This window comes from Eublepharis macularius, chromosome 10 (genome assembly GCF_028583425.1).
Source record: "Eublepharis macularius isolate TG4126 chromosome 10, MPM_Emac_v1.0, whole genome shotgun sequence".
Classification (NCBI taxonomy): domain Eukaryota; kingdom Metazoa; phylum Chordata; class Lepidosauria; order Squamata; family Eublepharidae; genus Eublepharis; species Eublepharis macularius.
In genome coordinates this window covers 13,715,313-13,743,171 of record NC_072799.1, presented here as the reverse complement: position 1 = coordinate 13,743,171, position 27,859 = coordinate 13,715,313, and the positions used below count along the sequence as shown (strand labels likewise).

The 27,859-nt window shown below is 44.0% G+C and overlaps 1 protein-coding gene across 2 annotated transcripts; it reads left to right on the top strand.

Moving 5' to 3' along the window:
* The first annotated feature begins 677 nt into the window (after positions 1-677).
* Positions 678-26,092, top strand: PAQR3 (progestin and adipoQ receptor family member 3). Of its 2 annotated transcripts, XR_008597774.1 has the most exons (9): positions 678-844; positions 2,091-2,342; positions 3,626-3,788; positions 4,506-4,661; positions 17,756-17,953; positions 19,381-19,471; positions 20,392-20,540; positions 21,338-21,706; positions 22,783-26,092. XR_008597774.1 is itself a non-coding variant. In XM_054990608.1 (8 exons), the coding sequence occupies exons 2-7, from the start codon at positions 2,158-2,160 to the stop codon at positions 20,526-20,528; spliced, it is 930 nt and encodes a 309-aa protein (XP_054846583.1). In that variant the 5' UTR covers positions 678-844; positions 2,091-2,157; the 3' UTR covers positions 20,529-20,540; positions 22,783-26,092. The 2 variants fall into 2 exon arrangements, 1 of the variants encoding a protein (XP_054846583.1); XM_054990608.1 differs by lacking the exon at positions 21,338-21,706.
* Positions 26,093-27,859: the final 1,767 nt, after the last annotated feature.

The window sequence follows — 27,859 nt, the reverse complement described above, 5'->3', positions numbered from 1 at the left end:
GACAAATAATGTAAATAAAGATTTCCCTCCCTCAAGGCTATTGACAACTTATCAATAGCCTTGAGGAGGAAGATCCTTAGTTATTTACATCATTTATATTCTTCTGAGCAGCTTTAGTAAGACGTTATCAGCTCTGTAGCCTCAAGCCCTACTTCAACATCTTCAGCAAGTCAGGACAACATGTAGGTGATGACACTGGTTTTATTTATTGTATTTGGGGCCTCACACAAACGTGCCCACAAACTCCAATATGGAGGTCCATTATTATGGAGATAGGAAAACTGACGGCCAATCAAAACCCTTTACTTCCCCCGACCCGCCTCCCCGAAGATTTAAATTCCGAGAAAAAGAGACCGTTGCCCTCATACAACGGCTCATTTTTGGTACGCATGCGCACATCCCCTTTTCTCTCCGCCCTCCCTTTGCGTTTGCGCAACGCCAGGAGCCAAAGGCCATCCAGCCCGGGCTGGAGGTTTGTTATCCCTCTCGTCCAGTTTTCTGACCGGCGCGCGTGCGCGTGAGGCCATTAAGCACGTGCAAATGCGACGGGAGGCGGGCCAAGAGTCAGAACCTCGGTGCCTGATTGGTGGGACCCGAGCGGTTGCCCGGGGCGCGGCTCGTTAGATACGGCGGCTGCGTGAAGTCGCGCGGCGATTGCGCAATCCGTCAAGCGGAGTCCGGCCGGTGAAGGGAGCAGCGACGTGCGGTGCGCCGCCGCGGGATTTCTTGGAGCCGAGGAGACGGGAAGCGGAGAAGCGCTGCTCTCGCGCTTTCTCTCCACGATGCGGGAGGGGATGAGGCGGCCCCAGCTGTTGAAGAAACGGCGGAGACGGCGACGAGTGGGGTGAGGGACCGTGAGGGTCTCTTACCGTAATTGCTGTATTACAGGAGCTGTCTTTACCGTAATGGCAGTAGCACTGGAGCATTGTACTTCTTGCAGAGGCTTGCTTGTTTCTAATCTGGCCCTTGTCTCTGCAAATAACAGCGCATTCCTAAACAGAGTTACTCCAGTGTAAGACCATTGAAATCATTGGGCTTAGACTGAGTTAACTGCTTAGGATGCATTGAAGTCAATTAGCTGGAGTACTTCTGTTTAGGATTGCACAGCAAGTGTAGTGAAAACAAGTACTGTGATTGTTGCGCTGTTCTCTTGGGAGTGATCGGATGCCTGTTTCTCCCTGGGAGGAAGTGCTCAGGGGGGACTTAAATTCAGCATCGATCATTTGAAGGGTTTATTTTAATGTCCAAATTGTATGCAAAACTAGGTGTAAGATGATAGCTTCAGGGGCTGCTTTATGTGCTTAATGAATGCAAGTGGTACAGCTTTTCCTGGATTCTAATGTTTCAGGTTATGGATGATGTTTGAATATTTCCCCTACTTTTTTTTTTTTTAAAGAAGCTTTATTTGCTCATGACTTCTTCTTAGAAGATTTTGTTTTATTTGTTTGCCTTATTTATAGTCTGCCTTTCTCACAGAGACTCAAGGTGGATTACACAGGGTGAGTCACTCAAGTCAGTTTCAAAGACATGTCAATGTAATGGGGTATGTAAATGCAAATTTGCAAAGATTTAAAACCAGCAGAAATCCAGTACAGAGTTGAAAAACTGCTGAAACTCAACGTAAGCAATACTTCGACTTGTTAGCATCTTGTGGTGATAACCAGGGCTTTTTTTCAGCTGGAACGCAGGGGAACGGAGTTCTGGAACCTCTTGAAAATGGTCGCATGGCTGGTGGCCCCGCCCCCTGATCTCCAGACAGAGGGGAGTTTAGTGCCACAGAGCGGCACGGAGGGCAATCCAAACTCCCCTCTGTCTGGAGATCAGGGGGCGGGGCCACCAGCCATGTGACCATTTTCTCCGAGGGCAACCCACTGAGTTCCACCACCTCTTTTCCCAGAAAAAAAGCCCTGATGATAACCGACCTGTGTTGCTTTAGCTCGGGGGTCTCTTTTCAGACTTAACAGAGTTGCTTCTGTTGTAAGCTCTGAAGTAAATGCCATGGAGGCTTAGTCTAGATGTTTTTGTACAGATGTTTTAGATGTTACACCCATATGATACCTTTGGTAATTGGGGGGGGGGTCTCTTTGCAGGTAAACTGTAGCAGAGGCCTTTAGGATTACCCGTTGTTCTTCACTTCTGCCTTGAAACGCTGCTAAAATGCACCAGAAACTCCTTAAGAGTGCTCATTACATTGAGCTGGGGAGCTACCAGTACTGGCCTGTCTTGGTGCCTCGAGGGATCCGCCTGTACACCTATGAACAGATTCCAGTATTCCTTAAGGACAATCCTTACATCACGGATGGCTACAGAGCATACCTGCCTTCCAGGCTATGTCTGAAAAGGTAGGGAGTTGGTCTAGATACTGTCTGAAGTTCAAGCTGTGTTTGATGGAAGCAAGCAACATTTTTACTGTAAAACCATCCCCTTGGAATGGAGGATGCATTAACTGAAGTCCATTTCAGTGTGAATAGTTTTAGCTTGAAGCCTCAACTCTAGCTAATGTTGGGAAGCTGTTCAGCTAGATAGGTTGCCATGGAGAAGTGGTCACGTTCTGGTGCAAGAACGTTAGTTCCCATCCAATAAGACCTTTGCTGAATCAAACCTGATCCATCTGATGCAGCAACTTTTTGCCATCAGTTGCCTGCCAGATGCAGACCCTCATGCAGGGCATAAAGATTACTGCCTTCCCTTCTCTGTTTCCAACAGTTACTTTTCAGAGGGGTGGTGGTGGAGGAAAGTGCCATCAAGTCATGGCTGACTTATTGTGACCCCACCCCCTCCCCAGCTGTGATTTTCAAGGCAAGAGACTAACAGAGGTGGTTCAACATTGCCTGCCTCTGCTCTCAGGGCTGGGTAGAGATAGTCATAAGAGACATGTCCCCTTTTAAAACTCTCTGAGCCACTGAAAATTCTGAAAATGTATTATTCTGTGTGTGAAATTACTACTACTTTGGATTTGTTCTGCATCTCCATCTGTTTGGGTTCCTTGGGTAGAGCCAGAAGCCTCTACACTAACATAAGGGACTTGGGTATCCCAGCTGCATCTATGCAGTTACACATAAGTAGCACTTCTGTGCAGTGCCTTAGACCGAGCTGAAGTAATGGCAGGGGAGACGGACAACATAGTGTAGGAGGCTGATATATCTTAGCTGCAGTGCCAGACCTAGGGATTCACATAGCAGGCTTCTCTCTGAAAATATGGGCTTTAATTCAAAGTACAGAACTAACAGCATTGCTTATCCCCGTAAGGGAAAAAGCATTCTCAGACATGCAAATGGCAGGAACATGACTGAGCAAGCCATAAAATCCCACATGTGAGATCTCACAATGGGGAGGTTGCTGTGAGCAGTTCTCTCTGAACACCATCCCCTTGGCTTTCGCACAATGAGTGTTATCTGTGTGTTAAGACATAGGAGCAGGGCAGTGAATGAACCTCATAAGGAGCAGCAGGCAAACTAACCAGACTGCTAACCCGAGATCAGTGCAAAAGTGTCCCAAACACCTACAGCAAAGTATAGAAACTTGCAGATAAGGCATAGGTGGAAGCAGGTATGCAGAGGCACTTATCACCAGCTATGCTGTGTGGATTGGTCTGCTAGTGACTGTCTCATTCTCCACTTCTCAGCTTGTTCATTTTGTCCAACGAGACAGTCAACATCTGGAGTCACTTGCTGGGCTTCTTCCTCTTCTTCATTATGGGCATCTATGACATGACTTCTGTGTTGCCTTCGGCGAGTGCCTCAAGAGAAGATTTTGTCATATGCTCCATTTGTCTCTTCTGCTTTCAGGCAAGTTCTGTTACCAGCCGCCAGCCAATCTTGGGCGGGGGGCGGGGGGGCATCAGTCTCTGGATCAGCCTTGCAGATGCCTTCTACGGGCCCTGGGCCACTGGAATGGCTCTGGCTGTGGAGGTCGGACTCAGTCTGGACCCAAGTGCTGGCAGAGCAACCACTTTTCAGCCTTCTTCCACCACTGGTTCGTTTTTCCTTCCCTCCATTCCACTCTGACTAGGCAGGAGGCAGGATTTCCAGCCCCTTCTGTGTTATTCAGTAGTTCTTGGAGCCACTTCTTGTAATGAGAAGGGGATGAAGAGGCTCCAAACAGAGTCAGATGGCTTGATTCTGCTCCTCAGGCAAAAAACCGCCCAAAACATTTTTGGCTCAACTGAAGGTGCACAACCTCCTCTTCGGGTTTCTTCTGCTTAAGTGAACCTGGGCTTTTAATTAGGGAGGGGAGCATTGTCTGATGGTGGAAACACCCAAGCGCGTAGATGTGGTCTCTGGCATCTCCTGCTGAGGTGTCTTGAGAAGCTGGCCAACAGAGCCTTTGTGCTTCCGAAATGTTTTGATATCCCTATCTGGTGGGGATGTTAAAAACTTTTCTAGTTGGAAGAGTCACTGCAAAAAAGTTTTCTTTGATTGTCTCTAATTTGTTGTTTTATTTCTTGGCTCTTGTGAAACTAGACCCCGAAAAGATTAATGTGGATTTGTTTGAATTTTTTATAGGTCTGTATGCTTTGCTCAGTAGGGTATCACCTTTTCTGTTGTCATCGCTCAGAAAAAACCAGCCGACGGTGGATGGCCCTGGATTATGCAGGAATTTCCATAGGTATCCTGGGCTGTTACGTATCTGGAGTCTTTTATGCATTTTATTGCAATAATGTAAGTTGATGCTGGGTTTGTTCATCCCGTTGATAGGTGTGTTTTTCCTTTTTTGATCTTTCTGATACCTTAACAGGTTTTGTGGTTGCACGACTTGGCTGGCAGGAAGAATTAATTAGGAAACTGGAATAATTTCAGACGAGAATATTTTCCCACACAGGGAGACGGACGGATTTTGGTCCCAGGGTTAATTAAAAGTCAGTTTTCTAAGAGTTTGAAATAGCTTATTAAATTAAAGATGCAAACAGAATGCCAGACAGACCACTAAGCCAAAAACTACTGTGCCAGTTTAGAACAAGAGGCAACTGAGGATTTTTTCCACAGTATGAAAAGAACTTCATTGGCTCCCAGTTCATTTCCAGCCATAACTGAAAGCATTGGCATCAATCTATAAAATTCAAGTACCAGTCTATTTAGAGCACATTAAAGACTGCTGGAAACAGTTTTATCGTCTAAGCCTTTGATAAAGTTTAGAGGCCCTTCTTTGAGTAGCCTCCTACACTGAACTTCATTTGCCACACTGTTGTCCACTCGCCCAATTTGTGGAGATCCTCCTGGAGCTCTTGACAATTGGCCGTGGCTTTCATCGTTCTGAATAATTCTTTGCAGGGCTCATTTCGAGGGGGAACGCACAGGAACGCAGTTCTGGCAGTTCCCCAAAGGTCACATGTCAGGTGGCCCCGCCCACCTGACTCTTGGCCATTTGGGGCCCGTTTTGGCCTGGATTGTGGCTGAAACGGCCCGGATTGGGCCTCTGACGGGTGGTGAATTACTCTCCCACTCATCAGTGGCCCGATCCTGACCATTATGGGCCCCTTTTCAGCCATTTTCAGCCCCTTTTTGCCATTTTGGGCCCAATTTCGGCCCTGAATGGCCAGGATTGGGTCCAAAACAGCCAGGATAGGTGATGTCAGGGGTGTGGCATAGGCAAATCAGTTATGCTAATGACTCACTTCCATTGCTGTCAAGGGGTGTGGCATATGCTAATGAGTTCCTCCAGCTCTTTTCCTACAAAATGACCCCTGATTCTTTGTCATCTGCAAATTTGGCCACTATGCTACATTTGTTTTTGTTTTTTTGTAAAATTTTTATTGGGTTAGAACATTAATATTTTTACATTACATTGCATTCAATTATCCCCTAATTTTTCGTTTCTAACCCCCTCCCTTTCCCCCCCTTTTGTTGACTTCCAACAGCTTTCCCACCCTCTGTCCCTTTTCCCTTACTTCTATTAATTTCCTCTATCTAAAACAAATATATATTCTCCATTATATTAAGCAGTACATCTTTAACTCTTTTACTTACTAAACATCCGAACTATACTTCTTTAGATAAACAATTTATCCCATTTTCCAGTTTTGAATATTTCTGTATGTCATAAACCATAAAAATTTCCCACATTTAAATCAAACAATTTGATTTGTTCTCTCTATATTAATCATTTCTTCTTTTTATAGTATTTCTATATAACTCATCACATAGTCAGTCATTTTAACTCTTCTATACATTCAGTTTGGTGCATATAAGTCTTATCAAGTAAAAAAAAAATATTGTTAATTACTCAATCCTCATGTTTAAACCGTTAATTATTCTCTATCAATATTCTATCAATTAACCTTTACATATCTATATATATCTCAATCAATTAATTAATCTAACTGCTTATAAATTCACATTTCTCTTCCTCCCCCGGTAAAGTCACCCCTCTCTTTTATACTTTTATTGTACTTCAGTAGTTCTCAAACTGCCACAGTTTTCCTCCCACCTCCCACTTCTTCTCCAGATATTGTTTCAGCTTCTCCCAGTCTGTGTTAAACTGCCCTGAGTCCAGATCTCTCAGTTTTCTTGTCATCTTGTCCATTTCAGCCATATACAGCAATTTGTAGATCCAATCTTCAATAGTTGGCACTTCTTGTACTTTCCATTTCTGCGCATACAAAAGTCTAGCTGCTGCAGTCATATAAAATATCAACGTCCTATGGTGGGCTGGGATTCCCTCCATTCCCAAGTTTAGCAGCAGGAGTTCTGGGTTCTTATTTATTTGAAACTGTAAAATTTCACTCATTTCTCTTATTATTTCCCCCCAGAACTGCCTAGCTACCTCACACGACCACCACATATGATAGAGGGAGCCCTCATGCTTTCTACATTTCCAGCATTTATTAGAAGTGTTCAAGTTTCCTAGCGCAATCTTCTTTGGTGTCATGTACCAACGATAGATCATTTTGAAAATGTTCTCTTTAATATTAATACATGTCGTTGTCTTCATTGTAGTTTTCCACAAGTATTCCCATGCCTCCATTGTTATTTCTTTATTAAAATTTATAGCCCATTTCACCATTTGTGTTTTAACTGTCTCATCCTCGGTATACCATTTCAACAGTACTTGGTATACCTTGGATATTCTTTTCTTGTCCTCTTTAAAAAGGGTCTGCTCTAGTTCCGAATTCTCTGTTCGTATACCTCCCTTTACAGAGTCCGAGTTATACAAATCTCTGATCTGTCTATCCTGGAACCAATCGTAGTTCGGTGATAGTTCCTCTTGCGTCTTTATTCTAAGTTTAGACACTTCAGTTTTAGTTATTTCTTTGTACGTTAAACATTGTTGTTCATTATCAACAGCTCTCGGATCTATCACCTCGTATGGAACCACCCACAAAGGGGTTCCTTCTTGTAGGTAAATTCTGTACTTCTTCCAGATTGTATATAAACTTCTCCTTACAAAATGGTGCAGGAACATCGAGTTGACCTTTACTTTGTCATGCCATAGGTATGCGTGCCATCCAAAAATTTTTTTATATCCCTCTAGGGCTAATAGTTTCTTATTCTTTAATGTCATCCACTCTTTTAACCAAACTAGGCAGATTGCATCATGGTAAAGTCTCAGGTTGGGCAGTTGCATTCCGCCTCTTTCCTTTGCATCTTGTAGAACTTTTACTTTCACTCGAGGCTTCTTGCCTGCCCAAACAAAATCTGATATTTTCCTCTGCCATTTTTCAAATTGTTTAGAGTCTCTGATGATTGGTATTGTCTGTAGCAAAAACATTACTCTTGGTAACACATTCATCTTAACTGCTGCAATCCTGCCCAACCATGACAAATTCAGTCTATTCCATTTGATCAAGTCTCTCTCTATCTGAGTCCATAATTTTTCATAATTATTCTTGAACAAATCTATATTTTTTGCAGTCAGCTCAACTCCCAAATATTTCACCTTACTAGTTACTTCACAGTCCGTTGTTTCCATTAACAATTGTTGTTTCTGCTTAGTCATGTTTTTACATAATATCTTTGACTTCTTTTTGTTAATGAAGAAACCTGCCAAGTCACCAAACTCCTTGATCTTGTCTATCACTTTTGGCATGTTCTCCAATGGATCTTCTACAATTAACATTATGTCATCTGCAAATGCTCTAACCTTGTATGAATAGTCCTTTATTTTTATTCCTCGTATTTCCTCGTCTTGTCGTATTTGTATCATCAGAATCTCCAATACTAAAATGAACAACAATGGAGATAACGGGCAACCTTGTCTTGTTCCTTTACTAATCGTCAATTTCTTGGTCAGTTCATCATTCACTACAATTGCTGCAGTCTGGTCTCTATAAATTTCTTTAATTGCTCTGATGAATCTTTCTCCCAATTGTAGCTTTTCCATAGTGGCAAACAAAAAATCCCAGTTTAAATTGTCAAACGCTTTTTCAGCGTCTACAAAGAAGAAACCAACCTCTTTGTCACAACGCTTATCATAATATTCAATAGCATTGATCACTGTCCTTAAATTGTCTCTTATTTGTCTGTCTGGCAAAAAGCCTGCTTGTTCCTCCTCTATGACTTCCGAGAGCCACCCCTTCAGTCTCTCCGCCAATATCTTCGTAAAAATTTTATAATCATTGTTAAGTAGTGATATAGGTCTGTAATTTTTCACGTTAGTCAAATCTTGGCCCTCTTTTGGGATCAATGATATATTCGCTTCGCTCCAAGTGTCTGGAATTCTTTGATCCCTAAAAACTCTGTTCATCACCTCTTTTAGGAATGGTGCCAGTTCGTTGGCCATTGTCTTATAAAATTTAGCCGTAAGTCCATCTGGCCCTGGCGCCTTTCCTAGATTTGCAGATTGTATTGCCTTACTTATTTCCTCATCAGTTACTTCACTATTCAACTTATTTCTCCAAGCTTCCGAGATCTCTGGAAGTTTGGTTTTCTCCAAATATGATGCTATTGATTCTTTGGTTACTTCTTTTTTATTATACAGCTTAGCATAAAATTTATAAAAGGCTCTACTAATGGTAGTCTGCTCCAGGTACGTTTTATTTTCTTCACAGATTTTATTTATTATTTTCTTTTCCCTTTTCTTCTTCAATTGCCATGCCAAATATTTCCCAGGTTTATTAGCACCCTCAAAAGCTTTTTGATTCAGTCTTTTAAGGTTCCACTCCAATTCTTTATTACTCATTGCTGTTAACTGTTCTTGAAGAATTTTAATTTCCTGATGTATTTTCTTTTTCCCTGGTCTCTTTTTTAACTGTATTTCTTTGGCCTTTATTTTCTCCTCAATCTCTTGTCTTTTCTCCTCTTTCTTTTTCCTTGCTATGCCATTTAAGTCCATTAGTATGCCCCTTACAACCGCCTTGTACGCGTCCCAAACTTTACTGGTTGGTACTTCTTTATTCACGTTATATTGTATAAAAAACTTTGTCTCTCTTCTCAATATTTCCATATTTTCACTTTCCTGTAGCAAGTCCTCATTTATTCTCCAGGCTTTCCTTTTTCTCCTTTTTCCAAATTTCCACATAATTGGATTGTGATCTGAGCCTACCATCGGCATTATTTCTACCTCCTTAGTCCATAACGCTAAGTCCTTTGAGGCCCAGATCATATCAATTCTTGATAATGTAAGATGCCTTGCAGAATAAAAAGTAAACTGTTTGGTTTTAGGATATTCTCTCCTCCATACATCTTCGAGAGTCTCTTGTTGAATCAACTAAAAAAAAAGCTTTGGCAATAGTCCTCTTTTCTTTTGTGCTGTTGTAGTCTTTTTATCTAGTTCCAAATCTGTCACTCCATTAAAATCTCCAGCAAGAATTATCTGGTCATATACAAGATCGTCTAAATGCTTCCTTAAATCCTCAAAGAAGCTTTCCTTTGCACCGTTAGGTGCATAAAGTCCGACTACCAACACTCTCTTTAAATTCCAATTACATTCCACCGCTACAAATCTAGCTTCCACATCTCTCATAACAAATTTTGGCTGCAGCTCCTCTTTTATGTACAACACCACTCCTCTTTTTTTCTTGTTAGAGGCCGCTACAAATTCTTTGCCCAATTTTCCAGATTTTAAATATTTTACATCCTGTTTTCTAATATGGGTCTCCTGCAAACAAACAATATCACATTTTTGTTTTAGTAGCCAATGAAAAATATTTTTCCTCTTATTCGGTGAGTTTAGTCCATTTACATTCCAAGATAATACATTACACTCCATATTCATGGTTTTGTTGGTAAGTCTTTTTCATTGTCCTTGATAAATCTCTCCATCTCCCGCTCAGATCTGATGCGTTTTTTTGCCCCTCCAAACTCAAAGGACACTCCTTCCGGTAACTCCCATCTGTATCTGATATTCATGTCCTTCAAAGTTTGAATTAGCACTCTATATTTTTTCCTGTCCAGTAACACTGATCTGGGCAGTTCCTTCATTATGATAATCGTCTTGCCATCAATCTCCAATGGATCTTGAAATTGTTTTGTCACAATCCTCTCTTTCATGTTTCTAGTTGTAAACTGCACAATCACATCCCTTGGTAGTTTCCTCTGGGTTGCAATTCTCGAGTTCACACGGTACGCCACATCTAGGATAGCCACAATTTCCTCCTCCTCCTTCCCCAGGTAATCAGCCAACACCTCAGTCATCTGTTCTTGCGCTGACTTCCCTTCCACTTCTGGCAGACCACGAAAACGAAGCTGCTTCTCCATGTGTTTAGTTTCTGCAACTGACATCCTCCCCTTCACCAGTCTCATCTCTGTTTGTTGCGTTTCTATTAAATTCTCCATCGCGTCTTCTACTGTTTTAACTCTCTGCTGCGTTCCTTGTAATTCACTACTAATCGTTTCCACGCCTTTTTTCACTTCTGACAGCTCCGACTTTACTGTCTGTGTAACTTCTTTGACCTCTTTAATAAGCTCCAATTTCGTGTCCTTAAGTTCTTTCATCATGTCTATAAGCTTTTTGTCCAAATTTTCTATTGCCGATTGCCACTCTTTTTTCGACATCGTGGGGCTTGCTTTAGCTCGCTCCCACGAATCTGCTCTCTTCCTTAGCTCCGTGGCGTATGTTTAAACGTTTTCCTTTTTTTCAAATGTCCCAATCTTTGCCAAAATTAATTTTTTGTATCCAAAATGTCGGGCGTCTTTTCTCTATGGTTTCTCTATGTTATTGTAATCCAAGATGGCCTACTTCCTCTTCCGCTGAAGCCGCGACCCTTCCCTTTTCAAAAATGGCGATTCCCTACTTCCTGTCCGTCGGCAAGGGCCGCTTCCCTCCAGCCACTCTATTGTTGTTACGCACTTCCTGTCTCCCGTCTTCCCACAGCAGGTCTCGCGATGGTGTCTTTTTCCCACAGCTCCAAAACCACAGGTATTCAAAACAATAGTCCGATTTTTGCAATAACTTCTTTAAATTTAGTCTCTTTTAAAATACAACTCCTGCCGAGTCTTCACCTCCTTTTCACTAGTCTGTTGCAGTTTAAAAATCTACTTTCTTTCCTCTCTGTTTTTATCAATCTGTCCCGTTTCAAGAGATAGCGATCTTTACCTTCTCTTCAACTTTCTCGGGTTGTAATCGCTGTTTCGATCTTAAATTCTCCTCTCGACTTCCCTCCCCGATCGAAGCTTGGGTATGTAGGTCTTATGCCAGCCGAATTGGCCCCAGAACTGCCGCAGAGATTATAGCCGACCCGTCGCAAGGTGGGACCTCAAGGATTGGGGGGGAGACTCCTTGAGTAGAGCCCCCCCTCATCCGAGATCTAGCTCACCCTAGGGTCTTGAGCGTTCTTTGCCTGCTCCCCGCCTGAGAGCAGTCGGCCGCGGGTTATTTTCACCCCTCCGGCCGGTTAAAACGGCAGTCCGGTCAGCTCCGCAAATGGAGCTGCGTTAGACCTCCATGAATCCCAAACCGGAAGTCTATGCTACATTTGTTAACAGCGTTAATCCCCACTGCTCACAACCCTCCATTGAGAAAGCTGTCTGTTTATTCCTGCTCTCTGCTTCTTGTCATGTAACCAATTTTTAACCCATAAGACTACCTCTTTTCTTAGCCTATGACTGCTAAGCTTGCCCAGGAGTCTTTGGTGAGGTACCTTGTCAAAAGCCTTTTGAAAGTCCAAGTATATAATGTCTCCTGAATCACTCTTATCTACATGCTTGTTTGCTTTCTCAAAAAAATCCCAAAGGTTAGTGGAGACATAACTTCTTTTGCAGAAACCACACTGATTTTTCTGCCAGCAGGCTTTGTTCCTCTATGTGCCTAATAATTCTGTCTTTAATTACAGTATCTATTAATTTGGGACAGACATCAGGCTACTTGTCCTATAATTCCCAAGTTCCCCTCCAGACACATTTTTTTAAAACGGTGTAATGTTTGCTGCTCTCCAGCCTTCTAGCATATAGTAGCTGATTTTGGTGATAAAATTATATATACTAGTTAGCAGATGAACAGTCTCACACTTCCCTAAGAACATTCAGGCATATGCCATTAGGACCCAGAGACTTGCTGTTTTTTTAATTTCTCCACTAGGTCTAGAATTTTCTCTCTTGTTACCTCAATTTTTCTCAGTTCTTCAGACTCTCTTCCAGAAAATCATTGCTGTCGCCTGGAGAGATCAAGTTCTACAACTGTTGGGGAAAATAAACACCAATAAGTCTCTGGGTACTGGTTGCATACACCATCAGGGAGTCCCTTGTTGCAAGAGGTGCCTCTTGTGTCAGGAGAAGTTTCCTTCCACTGGCGTAAAGGGTCTCTACTACCAGAACAGATCTGTAGGACCAATCCAATAATTTGTAGCATTTTCATAGAGAATGGATTTGAACTAAATCGGCTGTAGCGTAATTTTTTTTGGGAAAAGACTGCTTCATAGGTCCATTTCAGTATTTCTGTAGATTCAGAAGATGAATTTATTGTAATGAATAATAAATGCCAGATCCTTTTTAGACCGATTTCAAGTTGGAGTTTAGCAACAGCCATTAGCTGTGATGGGCAAATGGAAACTTTGGGGAGAGGCTGTGGCTTTGCAGTGGAGTGCGTATGTGTTGAAGGTTCCCAGTTCTATCATCAGCATCTCCCATTAGAGGGATGAGATGTTCCTCTCAGACAGCAAGAGCACATCAAGGCTTTTCTGTACTAAAGACCACGGAGAGTTGCTTTCACTCAGAATAGGTGACCCAAATAGCTAGATGAGCTTAGGTTGGATAAAGCAGCTTCATATGTTGAGATTGTTACCAGAACTGCTCTTTATTATAATGGGGAATTAGCTGTAGCAGTCTGTAACTTAAAATTAAGCGCGGATCATAACCTATGTATACGGAGGTCCTGATCCCAGACACTCTAGTGAAAAAGAGGCAGACAACAAATAGGTTCCAAACACGTGTATTCAGTGTGGCGTAAGCCTAAACTTGCACAAGCATACAAGAGAACATACAAGATCTAAGAAATACAGAGTAGGAAATACAGAGACGTTCGCATTAGCTGGTTCCCAACGATGATAGGGGGAATACTCACTTATCCTGAAGCGAAGCAGAGACACAGCAGCGAGGGTGGCCCAATGCCAGCACTGGGACCACAGACGGACAGCGAGGGGTTCTGGATAGGATGGCATGCGCACCATGCGGTCTGAGAGGCCAGCTTAAATACCCCAAAACGTACCCTGGGGCTGGTGCTGTACTTGGTGGTTCTCACAGATTAAAACAAAGGGTCTAATGGGCTACTGAATGGCTTGGATGGGCCACTTTGGTAATCAGATTGTGATAAGTGACACCTCAGGAAGAGGGGACAAAAGAGGGAGGGGGAAATCCAAGTGGGCTGAAAGGATGTTCCAGCGGACAGGGCTTGTCCCGATGTCATCAGCTCTGGAATGCGGAGGTTTCTTTGAGATGCATTCTCTAAGTGCTTGGGATGGTCGGCACTTAGTTCCTTCTCCTGGGCGGCTCCTAAGATATGCAGAGCGGGGCGAGGTGCTCTCGCTGCGGACGTGGTGTGCCCGCTTCGCCGAAATGGCTTCTCAAAGCAGTCTTCCCTGGGTCTTCTGGGTGCCTGAGAACATGGATGCCGGCTGGGCATAGCTGAGGCTGGTTTGCAGGCTGCCCGGTAGCGAGGGCAAGCTTGGGGACCGGCCCGCGGGAGGCTCCAGGCGGGAACTGACCAGGGAGCGCCTAGCCAGGCTCGCTGGAGGTTTCCCCGGCAGGCGCCCGGCTGCTAGCAGCGGCTTGGGCCCATATGAGGCAGGCTTCCATGGAGGCAGGGGGAACAACACTTTAAAACACAGTCCAAAGCAGGGAACAGGCATGGTCCGTGGCAGATGGCAGTGCAGGCACGGGGCACACTTGTAACAAAGTCCAAACGCACACTGGGAAGTCCAGATATAGGTCTGGGCAGGGCTGCCCAGGAAAAGAGTCCTTTGTGCAGTTATCCAAACATGGAGTCAGGGAACTACACAGTCTATTGTAGCAGCAAGGCAATTGACACGCAGGCAGGAAACTGACACGTGTATTAACACACACACGTGCAAAGCAATCTTTGTGCAGCAGTGAAACAGTAACGCAGGAAACTTTAACACAGTTCATAGCAGGCCTTAAAGCAGGGGAGGGGGCCTACTTGGCAACAAGATAATGTGCACATGTGTTTGTAACATCCGCATCTACAGGCACTATGAGAGCTTGCCCCCGGTGCTGCTTCCTGGGAGCTGGTGACTACAGGGAAATAGCCCTTTGTTCTGATCTAGCTGGGCTTCTCTTAAGAAGAAAGCAGCCCTGCTGGATCCATCTTGTCCAGCATCCTGTTTGTTACAGTGACCAGCCAAACACATCAAGGAAGCCCACAAGTTGAGAGCGAAGGCAACAACCTCTCCTGCTTTTTCCCCTCCCCACATATACCAGCCAGCATCCAGAGATAACATTTGAACTTGGAAGTTTCATTTGGTGTAGTGGTTAAGAGCGCAGGACTCTAATCTGGAGAACCAAGTTTGATTCCCCACTCCTCCACTTGAAGCCAGCTGGGTGACCTTGGGTCAGTCACAGCTTCTAGGAGCTCTCTCAGCTCAACCCACCTCACAGGATGTTTTGTTATGGGGATAATAATATACTTCGTAAACTTCTCTGAGTGGGTGTTAAGTCATCATGAAGGGCAGTATATAAATTGGATGTTGTTGTTAGTATTTAGCCATCGTGTCTGAATGATGATAGACCTCTCATCCATCAGTTTGTCTAATCCCCTTTTATAAATGTATAAGCTATCATTACATCTGGTAGGGAATTCCATGTTAATTATGTGCAACATTGAACTTTCATTGTCTGTCCTGAATTTATTGTCCCATAATTTCCATTTGCAAATCTCAAATGGTAGTATTATGGAGGAGAGAAAAAGTACTCTGTATCTCCAAGGTCCCCTTATTATATCTAACTCTCAGTGTGTCCCCACCTGTGTATACTTAAATCTGAAGGCAGGAGCCATGAACAGACGAGACATATCTTTCTACAAACCTTAGAAAATCCCCAGGTTTACAGAAAATCTGAAATATACATAAGGATGGGTTAGAAAACCCAAAATAATAGAAGCACTTCCTGTACCTCTAAGAAACGGATGCCCTGTGAGATCTCAGTAGCTGTTGTGCAGTTTGCTAAGCAACCACAACAATATTTCCAGCTTGGTTACCATCCATAAAAGGCGGCAGGTGCCTTTCCAGCTGCTCCTTCCTGCCTTGGAGGGTTGGCAACCACCGGGCCGCTTGCTACCAGGCAATTTACACAGCTTACTTAGGTGATGGCTGCCTGATGACTTGATGCCCTACAACTCACCTGAGCCCAGCACCAGCCTCTGTACAATTTGCATGACTTGGCTAGGGCCCAGCAGATAACGCAACCTGAGTGACTTGCTGCTGCAGGACTTCTGCAACTTTGCCAGACTTTTCCCAGGGAGAGTCAGTGTTGTATAGTGGATAGAGTGTCCACCTAGGATCCGGGAGACCTAGGCTCAAGTCCCCTCTCCACCATGGAAGCTTGCTGGATGACTTGGGACCAGCCCAACATCCTTATGCCTTACAAAGTTGTTGTCAGGATAAAACGTAGGAGAGGAGGATGTAAGCTGCCTTGGGTCCCCATTGAGGAGAAAGATGGGGTGTAAATGAAGTAAATAAATAATAAAGCTGAAGATCGGTTGGGAGCAGTGTTCCCATTAATGTGAGCAACGGAGCAATTGCTCACAGATCCTGACTCCTCCGCTCACAGCTTCTCAGCTGTAGCTCACAGGTACTAACTAACTTTACCTGCAGAGTAATTTAGTTTGAAATTTGGAAACCGTGTATGAATGACTGCTTGTATTGTTTTTCCTAAGCGAGAAACAATACAAATGAAAGTAGTTTATTGTTTACATTTGAACGTTTTATATGTTTGTAGACTGAATTTATTTATTTTTAAAGGAGGTGCGCTCAAAACTTTAATGCAGTTTGTTGTTTTGGCTCACAAAGTAGATTTTTGGCTCACAGCGCTGCACAGCTTAGAGGGAACATTGGTTGGGAGGGCAGGTAAAAGATAGGTGGTGGGTGGGTGGGAAGGAGAGAAAGAAGCAGAGAAAGGGAAACGAATTTAGGGATTGCCATGAAAAGAGAAAAAGGAGAGATGGTTTAGGGAAGGGGATACCGTGAGAAATTAAGCGTCCGTGCAGGTTTTCTGCTTGTCTTTATCAAACTCTACAAAGCCTATATCCATTGGCAAATTCCCCCCCCCCCAGCCCCGTGAACTAAGAAGCCCAGTGTCTGTATCCTTTCTTTTTAGCAAACGTGATTTCTCTCTCTCTTCGATCATTTGCATTGCCTTTCCCCCTGCACCTTTTTCCAGCTCTGATTCATTTTGGAGAGTGATTTTGTCATCCAGAACTGTACACAGTGTGCCAAATGCTACCCCCGTCACAGGCTTATCCAAGGATGTTACAATCCTGGCTGCCTTGTGTTCAATTCCTTCCCTAATCATCCCTGGCGTGAATTTGCCTCTTTCACTGCTGCTACACGGAGTCTCGTTGAGCTATCCGCTGCCAATTCAATTTGTAATAAGGAACAAAAGCAAGTTTGTTATACTAATACCATTTGCCTAACATGCTTCAAGGGAGGGTCCTTTTTACCAGGAGAATTGTAAAATAGATGGTAAAATGAATAACTGGAACTTTATAAAAGTTAATGTTTTTAGCAACAATACGGTATTGCCCTCTTGGATGTTCCCAGCCCATGTTGCAGTAATCGGAAAGGTGCAGTCTAGCGCCACCATTAGCAGGTCTGTCTGGTTAGTACCTGGATGAGAAACTGCCTGGGAATTGCATGTAAACTGTCTCAAGTTCCATGTATAAAGGGGGAAAGTTGTGTGTTTTACTTTGCTATCTTTACTATACCACACACACGCACATACACACTCTTAACTTTATTGGCTTTCTATAAGCAAAATTCCAGGAGAAAAAGAAGCAAGGAAGGGTGAAGATATGAGGGTTACCAAGAAGAGGGAAAGAGGAAATAGTGTGGGATGGGGAAATTAGATGCCCCTTGTAAGTCCTGGGGGGTCCTTCACGTGTCATTATCTAATACTGTAGATTGTCTTGCATACCAATTTGCATGCTAAGTATTTTGAGCAAGTAAAAACCTTGCCTTATAGCATTTCACTCATTTCTAAAGAGAACATTTATCAGAGAAGTAATTTTCAGTGCTCCCCAATAGCTCCTAATTTTCCGATTGAAAAAAAGTAAAAGTTCTTTACAACTTTTTTCCCGGCTTTTCCATAGAACTTGATGTCTCTCGTTATCCACCAGAGGCTGCTTACCTCTTCTTTCCCCCCCTCTCCTCCAGTACTGGCGCCAGGTGTACCTGATCACCGTGCTTGCGATGATTTTGGCCGTCTTCTTTGCTCAGATCCACCCCAGTTACCTCACTCAGCAGTGGCACCAGCTGCGCTCAGTCATATTCTGCTCCGTCTCAGGCTACGGGATCATTCCAACCATCCATTGGATTTGGCTCAATGGCGGCGTCAGCACATCTATTGTCCAGGTAAGCTGAGAAGTTGCTGGCCTTGCATGTGTATTCTGAAGTGGGTCCCACTTCACTCAGGTTTACTTCTAGGCAAGTTTGGGATTTCGTCTTCTCTCCAGGTTCTTTCCCCAAGAGAAAAATGTTCCTTAAACCACCACTTCAAATACAACAGTTGAAATCTGACCAGTACAGCACGATATTTATTTATCTAATGTTGTTTATAATCCGCCTTTCTCAGTGAGACTCAAGGTGGATTACATAATGTAAGTCAATATGAACTACAGCTGGAACATCCCAGTTTAGTGTAGCGGTTAAGAGCGGCAGGACTCTGGGTGACTGTGGGTCAGTCACAGCTCTCTCAGAGCTCTCTCAGCCCCACCCACCTCACAGGGTGATTGTTGTGGGGCTAATATTAACATACTTTGCAAATCGCTCTGAGTGGGCGTTAAGTTGTCCTGAAGGGCGGTATATAAATTGAATGTTATAAACAATGCAATGGGTTACAGCAACACTTGATACACCGTAGTATACTCTGCAGTCCCTATCCCATTTCCAAAGTATCTCTCTTAATCATCTCGATATAGTACAGCCCCCCCACCTTCCTAAAAAAGCCCTCCTGAATAATTCAGTTTTATTTAGTTTGCGGAAAGACAGGAGAGCGGGGGCCTTCCTAACCTTATCAGGCAGGCCATTCTTCAAGGTGATATAATTAATCTCTGCTCCTCAAGATGAAAATTAAAGAGCGTATCTTACCATACATTGCTGATTACAGAAGTGGGTGTGGTTTCCATTGATTCTCTCCCCCTCCCACTTGTCACATAGGCTGCTTGTGAGGGTTTGCTGATGCCCGGGAATAAAATGTAGGGGGGGGGTAGACTGCATGAGGAGGAGGAATTGGGGAAAGTCTGGCTCCGATCAGGAGTGCCAGTCAAGGCCATAGGTATGACCTGACCAATAAGAATGAGAAAATGGGAGTCATTTCTTCGTTCCCTTATCCAGCATCCTTAGCTTGATAAACCATGCAGGAAGTGGGACTTTGCCGTGTCCTTTATATTCCCAGTTTCATCCTCTTGCAGAAGTCTGCCTAGCAGAGGTGTCGGCGATCCTGGATTAACGATCAGATTCCATCAGCATTTATATTTTGCTTCAGAAGAGACACCGAAAAGAAACGGGGGTTTACTTTGGGTTCACCCTTTAAGAAGCGCTGACATTGTGGAAGTATCGTCTTGGGAGAGTTCCATAATGAATGTGCAGCTTTATTTGCGCTCCTTTCTAGCCAAACAGCAATTGCGATGGGATACGTACGCTTCAGTAAATCTGCTTGCCTCCGGTTCCAGGAATGTCGTTTGTATTTGGGATCTGTTCCGAACTCCCCCTTCCCTCTTGAATGTCCACGGATCAGGAACTTTCTGACCTCAACAATAAATGTTGTTTCTTTCTCTTAGGAGTTTGCTCCACGTGTGATTGTGATGTACTTGATAGCTGCTATAGCTTTTCTCTTCTATATTTCTAAAGTCCCAGAACGGTATTTCCCTGGTAAGGACATACATCTGCTAGATTTTTTTAAAAGGTATACACTGAAGGTTTCAGTAGCTCAAAAGAGCACAGATTGGCGAGGGATCTAGGAGTCTGTATGGCTGTACCACAGATTGCCCCACGTAGTTCTGAAAGGGGGAGCTGCTTGCAGAAATTTAAAATCTGGACATTTGTGTTAACAAAGCCCTGTTGCTGTGTGAGCACTGGGAATTCTGTACCATGCAGGCCAGTGTTCAATATTTTGAGAGCAATCTAGCCAGAATAGCTCATTATCTTGTGTGGCTCCCAGGTCCAGATGCTCTGCTCTGTTCATCCTATTATGCCGCGGTCTCATGGCATGTTACATATGGCTGAAAAACCTACCATGTAGTAGCTTATTATCTACAAGTCCCTGGTAGTACAAAATAATTGCCTTGCTGGATTACATGGAAAGATTAATCTAGCCCAGTTTAAGTTGGTTTGCAGTAGAACAGCAGGATTTGAGTCCAGTGGCACCTTAGAGACCGACAAGATTTTCAGAGTGTAAGCTGTTGAGAGTCAGAGCTCCCTTCTTTAAACACTCTTTGACTCTCCCAAGCTTATACTCTGAAATGCTTATCGGTCTCAAATCCTGCTGTCCATCTCTTGTGTTCAGAACGTGGCCTGGAGCTCAATAGCAGGACGTAAAGAGGCCATCTTTTCCCTGTTTTAAGTCCCCAACAGCTGGTGCTTGCCCAAGAAGGTGCAGTGTTTCCTGTGTATTATCTTGGAGTCTTTGTACTTTCTTGCCAGGGGCACACCCCTGTTTTGTCTTCAGCTCTGCTAGCAGGCTGTGTTGCTTATGAGAATCAGGATTTTTAAAAAGGCAGGTGCCTCCAAAGTTTGCTGTCACATAAAATGACTGTTTGTGCTGTTAATCCTCCTCTCCCATTTCCCAATAGGGCAGTTAAACTACCTCGGCTCCAGCCACCAACTATGGCATATCCTTGCAGTGATGATGCTGTACTGGTGGCATCAATCGACAGTGTACATCATGCAGTACAGACACAGCAAGCCGTGTCCTGACCACAGCGCATAGTAGTGCATGAAGGTATGTCACAGTCTCTTCTTCCAGGGAATATAAAGGTGGATTGAAGGGAACAAGATTCGGGGGTTGTTGTTGTTGTTCCTTCCCTGGTGAGTGGAAGAGCTCTTTACAGAAAGCTACCAGTTGGTTCATGTATGATTTGAGTCCAGTGGCACCTTAGAGACCAACAAGATATTCAGGGTGTAAGCTTTCAAGAGTCAGAGCTCCCTTCTTCAGACATGAGAAGGAATGGAGATCCCTGAGCCTTTATTACTACATGGGCATCACCACTCTGGTACTTCTCTTTGCGCCGGACTCTGAGATGTGGTGCTTGTAAGAACATGCGATGCTAGCAAGAAGTTGCCCTCCTCTTGATGGCTTCTTTCTCGCAGGTCCTTTTCTCTTACCTACAGTGTTAATACTGCTTCCTTCCCATTTGGGATCGAGGGGCAGCCTTTCTCCCAGGACAAGCAGCTAATCGCATGGCAGCATCCAAAGACCTGTGTGCACTCCGCTGAGTTCTGGGCCCTTTCCCTCAAATGGGTTTGAGGAAGAGCAAGATTCGGGTCCGGTCGCACCTTAGAGACCAACTAGATTTCCAGGGTATGAGCTTTCGAGGGTCAAAGCAGTAGAGCGCCCCAGTAGAGTGTTTGTGTATGTGTGTACTTTCCCTAGGCGGTTCTGAATCCCAAACTCTGGTACTGTTGAATTGCCTTTTTTGTTGGGGGTGAAAATTCCAGGAAGTGGGGCCAGGGGGTATTGAATGTTCCTGCAGCAAAAGAACGAACGTCACAGGGCGATTCCTTGTCTCTTCCTAATAGTTCCCAGCACATGACACTGTCAGCTTCTCGTCATTCTGCCGTTCGCCCAGCAGAGTATTTGTTATGACTGTTGGGTGGGGAAATGGAGCTGTGCGCTTTTTTTGCATCCCGTGGCTCTTTACAAGTACAAGCATTTGGCTTTAATCAAATACACACAGAAGGAATACAGTGACCTAAGAGAGTGATATCCTTGGCCATGCCTCCTCTGGCACTTCTGGGCACTCTTCACCGATGTGGCAGCCATCTCATGTTCCAGAAAAGTGAGCAAGACCATTGCCCAGTAGGACTTCTTGTTGGCAGGTGTTACCACCTCGAAACAGTTGTTACTGCAGGAACTAGAGGATGGACAAACTGCAAGGCTTGAGGCAGGTATGGAAGTACACTCCTCTCCAGTAATCCCCCACTCTTTCATTCATCCCAGCACCAGGGCAGCTGCCAGGAAGTGAGCAAGCAGGCCACAGAGAACAAAGAGAACTACCACCACCGCAGCAGCCACCTGTGAAAAGAGCAAGCTGGCCACGGCAGGATGGCGGTGGTGGTTTTACTCCCCCTTTCTCCGCAGCTAGCGCGCTCTCTTCTGGGCATGCTGGCAGTCTCACTCTGGCCTGAGCTGCTGTGCTTCATACTTAGGAGGAGGAGAGAAGACAGAGAGGGGAAGGCCTTCTCTTCACTGCAGATACACACGGGCTGCCTCAGGCTCAGTATTGGTGGGGAGAGACCACCCTGCTCAGTGGTACTTTGGCAGTGAAAAAGGGCTCTCTATTATTGTATGTGTACTCTTAGGTGCATAGGGGTATGTCTCCTTCTGAAAGAGTTAAGGCATAGTTGCAACACAGCAGTTGCCTTTCAGACATGTAGGCGGTAGTGATGCTGATCTCATTTTTTCACCATTAGAGCAGGCACAATTTTCAGTTGCTTAATCCTTTGGATTCCAGCCGTTTATTAGATGTATTTGGGTATTGAACTACATCTCCCGGCAACATAGTGGCTTAGCTACAAAGCACACTTTGCCTGTGCGTGTGCATACAGTGAGGCACGATAACATACAACTGTGCAATAGCCAATAAATAGACTTGTGGATGTTAGGATGGCAACAGGAAGAGCTCCCTTTGAGCTTGCTAAGAGAGGTATACAGTAGGGCGTGGCTCTTTTAGTTGATGGCTCTCCATGAGCTGTGGAGTGAGTACCACTCACCTAGAACAAGAGTTGTTTCCCTCCTGCCCCCCAGCACACACGCCATACTCATTTGCACCCAGGCATGTTCATTTACTCTTTTAAATTTACTCCCAAAGTGGCTTTCAGTCTGGATGAAAAACAGGTCTGGACTGTAATAAATGTTTCCTTTGACCTTTATGAGGGCTCCCTTGGTAGATGTCTGGGATGAAATATTACAGGCAGTGAGATTGTATTTAGGATTTTTGACACAGATTATGTCTATCTTGCAGAGGGTCGGCATGGCGGCACCGTTCTGACCGTGATTGTCTCCTTTCTGGCTGAATCCAGCTGAGCTGCTGTTCTGTCCTTTTTGGAATCCTTGCACTGGACTACGGATAATACATCAACAGGCGTTTCAATGACTCCGGCTGCCAAATAACATTTTGTATAAGTTTAGAACAGTAAAGAAGCTGCAGAGGTTGCCTTGCATGACTGGGCCCTGTGAAGTACTGGTTGCTCTTCCTACTGTTGATGAACAAGGCTTTCGCCTGGGAACTCCTTGATAGGATAAACTGGAAAACCTGTGGCAGCGTTCTCTAAAATGCATGCACACGATGTTCCTGCCATGAATTCTCTTTTTGACATCATGCCTTGGAACTTGAAAATCTGTGTCCTCTGTTGTACTTTTGAATACGTTCCGTTTCCTTGCACTGATATTGTTGTTCTACTACTTAAACTATGGATCTGATGGGTTTTTACTGGACTCTTCTGCCCCCTTTCCTTTACCAAAATAATCTGCTTTCGCTTCCTTCAGGATAATGGAACAGATTAATCACAGCTGGGAAAGAGCAGGACCTCCCGCATAATTTGGTTTGCAAGCTGCCTTTCAGAACATTACAACATTAATAGTCATCAACAGAGGCCCCTGTGGGTTACCCTAGAAATCTAGGCATGTGAGTCTGAAAGGTTTGTAGATTCATATGAAAAATACATTAAATATTGTACAAATTACTCCTTCGCTAAGATGAACTTGCTCTTTAGGAGGACGTCATTTGTTGCCAGCCACAGAGGAGCCTCTTCCTGTCTTGGGATCTTTTTTTTAAAAAAAAAAAGAATGAATGAATGAATGCCAGTGGCTCCTATAATATGTTTGCTGTTGCGTGAATTAATTCAGTGATCCTAGAACAACTTTGGAGTGGGCCTTTTGAAACTGACCACCAGATCTGAGCAAAATGACATGGAGAATGGTGGGTCCCCCTCCCCCCCGGGGTAAAGTAGAAGCAGGGGTGCTCCTTCACCCTGTGCCTGCTTTTCCCATACTGCTTCTCCCTTCCCCATATGGTATGGGTTTGGGGGGGATTTTAAAGAAGGCTTAATAGTTCTGCATCCACCTAGATGTTCCTGGTTGATGATGATTTGCCAATGAGATGTGGCCAGGGTCTCCAAATCCAAGAGGGCTGCAGAATCTTTGACGCTAGGCACAGTGTGGTTCAGGTTTGCTATTTTGGAAAACGTCATTTCGGAGTTAAGCTGAACAAATTAATTGATGAACTACAGGAGTCCGCTAGACATGGTGTATAACAACATCTCACTGCTGGCAGAAGTAAACAGCCGTTTTAAGTTGTAGGCCTGTATCCTAAGGCCTCAAAGGATAAAACTTGAAATTGCCAACTCCTGCAGCACTGCTTTCAAGTTATCAAAAAATGTTGGCTACTTTGTATGTGGCCCCAGTGAATAGAAAGGATGGATGGATATACTGTAGGAGTGATCCTGGAATGGCTGTTGCACGTGGAACTACTAATATGAACTGGGTTGTGTTTAAATGTAAGTGGGTATACCTCACCTCGCTTGTATGAGCCATTTTGTTACGATCAAAGCATTGGTGGTTCTCAAGAAATGCGTGGACATGTTCTAGACAATGACGTACTGAGGTCTTGATTCACATTAAAAGCTCTATGGAAGAGGCGAGAGGAGGATGTGCGCTTGGCCCGTTCCTTCATGTTCAGGCACGGTCTGAGCCAGTTCTCCATTTTAAAACTCTTCTAATCAAGAGTGGGAAACTTAGAACTGGATTTTCATGGCTTCAAAGTTTGACCACATTTGGTCCAAAGTTAGCATACTTGACTTTTACTTGAGACAAGAGCAAGACCGCACCCAGTCTACCTAGTAGAGATGACTGAAAATAAACTGTCAGGGTGAGGAATCGGCTTGCACTTCACTCTGCCATGGGGGACCCTCCATGTGTGAAAACAATATATGCTTCCATTAAATCTGCCTTTAAAAAAGCCAAGAGCTGCTGTCTTTAGTTGCAGCACTGATTGCTCACACCAGGGCAAGTACACTGAAAGCTGTGGGACCATTGTTTGTGTGTGAGCGACGGTGGCCTCCCTTCTAATGAATTTCTTATGCTCCTTTCTAAAAAGAAATTAAGTAGCTGGTGGCAGAGGAGAGAGAAACTTCCTTTAAACTAATTTCATTTCAAACTCTCTTCCTTCTTCAGTGGGAACAGTGTTTTTTCTTGAAGATAGATCATTGCAATGGTTTAAGCTTCTTGGTTAATGTCTTGAACAAAGTCCAGATGTTCACATTTTAGCTCCTGTGGTTGTACCTTATTGAACAAACTTAGTGTAGCACAACAGAATGTTTGTCGGAGCCTAACAGTGGCAAACTAATCATTGTCCAAGTGACTTTTTTAAAGGTGGAAAGTAACCTCCGTATTATTTGGCTGCCTTCTCATGCTTTAGGAGCATAATAATAGTGAGACAAACTGGCTGCATTTTTAAGGAAAATCGTATCTCTGTGTGCAATAAATGCCTTATCTTTTGTGATGGAAAGCTGCAGTAGATCACAACACGCTTAACCATAGGACTGAGAAACTTGTCATGCATGGATATTGAAGGCAAGATTGATGAGCTGGGGTGGGGGGGGCGTGTTTTTAAAAAAATTGCTTCCTGTACCATTGAAGGCAAATTTTCGTTTAGAAAAAGAGACGTAACCATGTGGTTTTATTTTGAAATTGGGGAAGCAAAGGTCTTATTTTTTAAAAAAAATCCCAGAAGAGTAGAAAATTTGAGTGTTTTTTTAAAAAGCAGCAGCAGAATTTTCAGTTTGCCAAGGTAGAGTATGGCAGCTCTACTTGTATACTGTCCATGACAAAACCTTTGTTAATTGATGCTTGTGTAAGAGAGACCTTGTCTTTGTTTTAATTTATTTTAAAGGTATTGTGTATACATGTTTCCAACGTAATAGTTCTTTGGAGACCTGCAGCAACCTAAATGCAAAACGACAAAAGAACAATAATGTAAGTCTTGTCTTCTAAACCTCTGGTCCTTCCGAGGAAAGTGGTATTGGCCAAGCAAAGATGTACCAATAACTGCTACTGGGGCCTCATTTTGTATTAGACTCCATAGGCTTGCTAGAAGCAGTTATTTAGATGGTCTCACTTGTAGCTTAGGGTAGTTTTTTTAACAATTTCTGTACCCACTTGCCTTGTACAAGTGAAAAGGGGAAAACATTCTTTAACAACACTAGCGCAATTTAATTTAGTAGCATGCTCTGATTTATGTAAATACTGCCTTTGTAAATAAAGAGTTTACAGAATATTTGAGTGAAGTATTTTGTGTACTGACGATCAAAATGTAGGAAGCCCAGAGAGGTAAGTGGTGTGTGGATAATAGAGGTTCTTGGTCTATAGTTGGGAGGCTTCTTAACTGCAGAAGGGAACCTGTCACCAGGTGCAACTTCTCTTGCCCCGTAAGTTACAAGTGGTGAATTGGTCAGTTGCATAGTGTGGTGGAATGGCCCCACTGACCCAAAAGCACTGTGCCACTGGGCTTATCTAGGCACCCAGCAACCACCCAAAGAGTCTCTGCCTGATGTATTGTCGAAGGCTTTCACGGCTGGAGAACGATGGTTGTGGGTTTTCCGGGCTGTATTGCCGTGGTCTTGGCATTGTAGTTCCTGACGTTTCGCCAGCAGCTGTGGCTGGCATCTTCAGAGGTATAGCACCAAAAGACAGAGATCTCTGTGTCACCACTGTCTTTTGGTCTTTTGGTGCTACACCTATGAAGATGCCAGCCACAGCTGCTGGCGAAACGTCAGGAACTACAATGCCAAGACCACGGCAATACAGCCCGGAAAACCCACAACAACCAAGTCTCTGCCTGGCAACATACGATCCTCCTGCCCACTCAACCTTTAGAGGGCTTTCTCGCTTCTCCTTTAGTATGCTGCCACCAACTAGTCACAGGGATTATGCAGCCAGAGGGCCAGGACTCCCAAGCTTCCCTACCGTGCTGCCATTCTAAGGCTTTATCTCTCGCTCCCTGCAGTCTGGTTACCATGTGGACAGCTTGCTGCACTTCTGCACTCCCAGGAAAATAGCAGTTTTGCTAAGAGCTTCCCCTTACATTAAAGTCTTGTCCAGGTAGGCAGCCGTTTGTTTGCTCCACATGTCAATAGCAGCCATCAAAATGGAGGTCAGGTGTAAGAGCACTTTCCTCCAGATGGCATCAGCCCAAATGGACCCCCCTCCCTCCTGCCAAGAGATTTTGTTTGCTCAGTGGGTCAATGAATCGTTTCTTAAGGTGTCAACTTTTAGGTGTCAGATGCCAGCTATGGTTTGAACTGGACATTTCAGTGTCCCCAACCAGGATGACCATTAAGATCATCAAAGCTTTGATGAGTGGTACTAGAGTGCTGCTTGGAAGGACTGACACCCCCCCCCCCCCCCACCAGCCCTGTCGCCTGTCTTCTGCTAGGAGGCAGAAAAACTTCTAAAAATAAACGTGGCAGGTTTGTCAAGCCCACACCCTGAAGTAAAAAGGTATTTTTCCTCACACAGTTTAGGGATAGGAATAAAGTGGAGGTTTAGTGTGCAGGAAGGTTCAGGTTTACCTCCCAGCACCTCAAGTGAAATATCTTGAAGAAAAAGCTGTTTCCCCATGACTTTCGGGGATGAAGACTGTTATGTTAGATGAACCAATGGTCTAAGGCTATACAAGGCAGGTTCATACGGTCCTCTCATTTCTGTGGAACTTGTGCAGATAGCAGGGGCTCCCAAACAGCACTGAACTTTTCTGCCTCCTTGAGGCTTCAAACCTATGTGACATACTCAGCCAAACCTGCAGTGGAAAGTTAACTGCTGACCTCCAGTACTGTTTCTGGCCTGAAAATCTCAGGTGGTCCCACTAGCACAGAATGGTCTGGCTCTTTTGGCTGTTTCTGGCATGTTTCACGACAGGTCATTTGGAAGTTTCTAAACAACCAGCTAACTTTCATGCAAGTACTCTTAATTATGACTAGTAAAAAAAAAGATGAGCATCTCAAAGGAATTTTTTACAATTTAAATACATGCTAACACCAGAA

Coding starts and splice junctions, on each gene's coding strand:
- PAQR3 (XM_054990608.1), top strand. CDS start 2,158: ATGCACCAGAAACTCCTTAAGAGTGCTCATTACATTGAGCTGGGGAGC. Junction 2,343..3,625: donor TCCAGGCTATGTCTGAAAAG/GTAGGGAGTTGG, acceptor TCCACTTCTCAG/CTTGTTCATTTTGTCCAACG. Junction 4,662..17,755: donor ATGCATTTTATTGCAATAAT/GTAAGTTGATGC, acceptor CCTCTCCTCCAG/TACTGGCGCCAGGTGTACCT.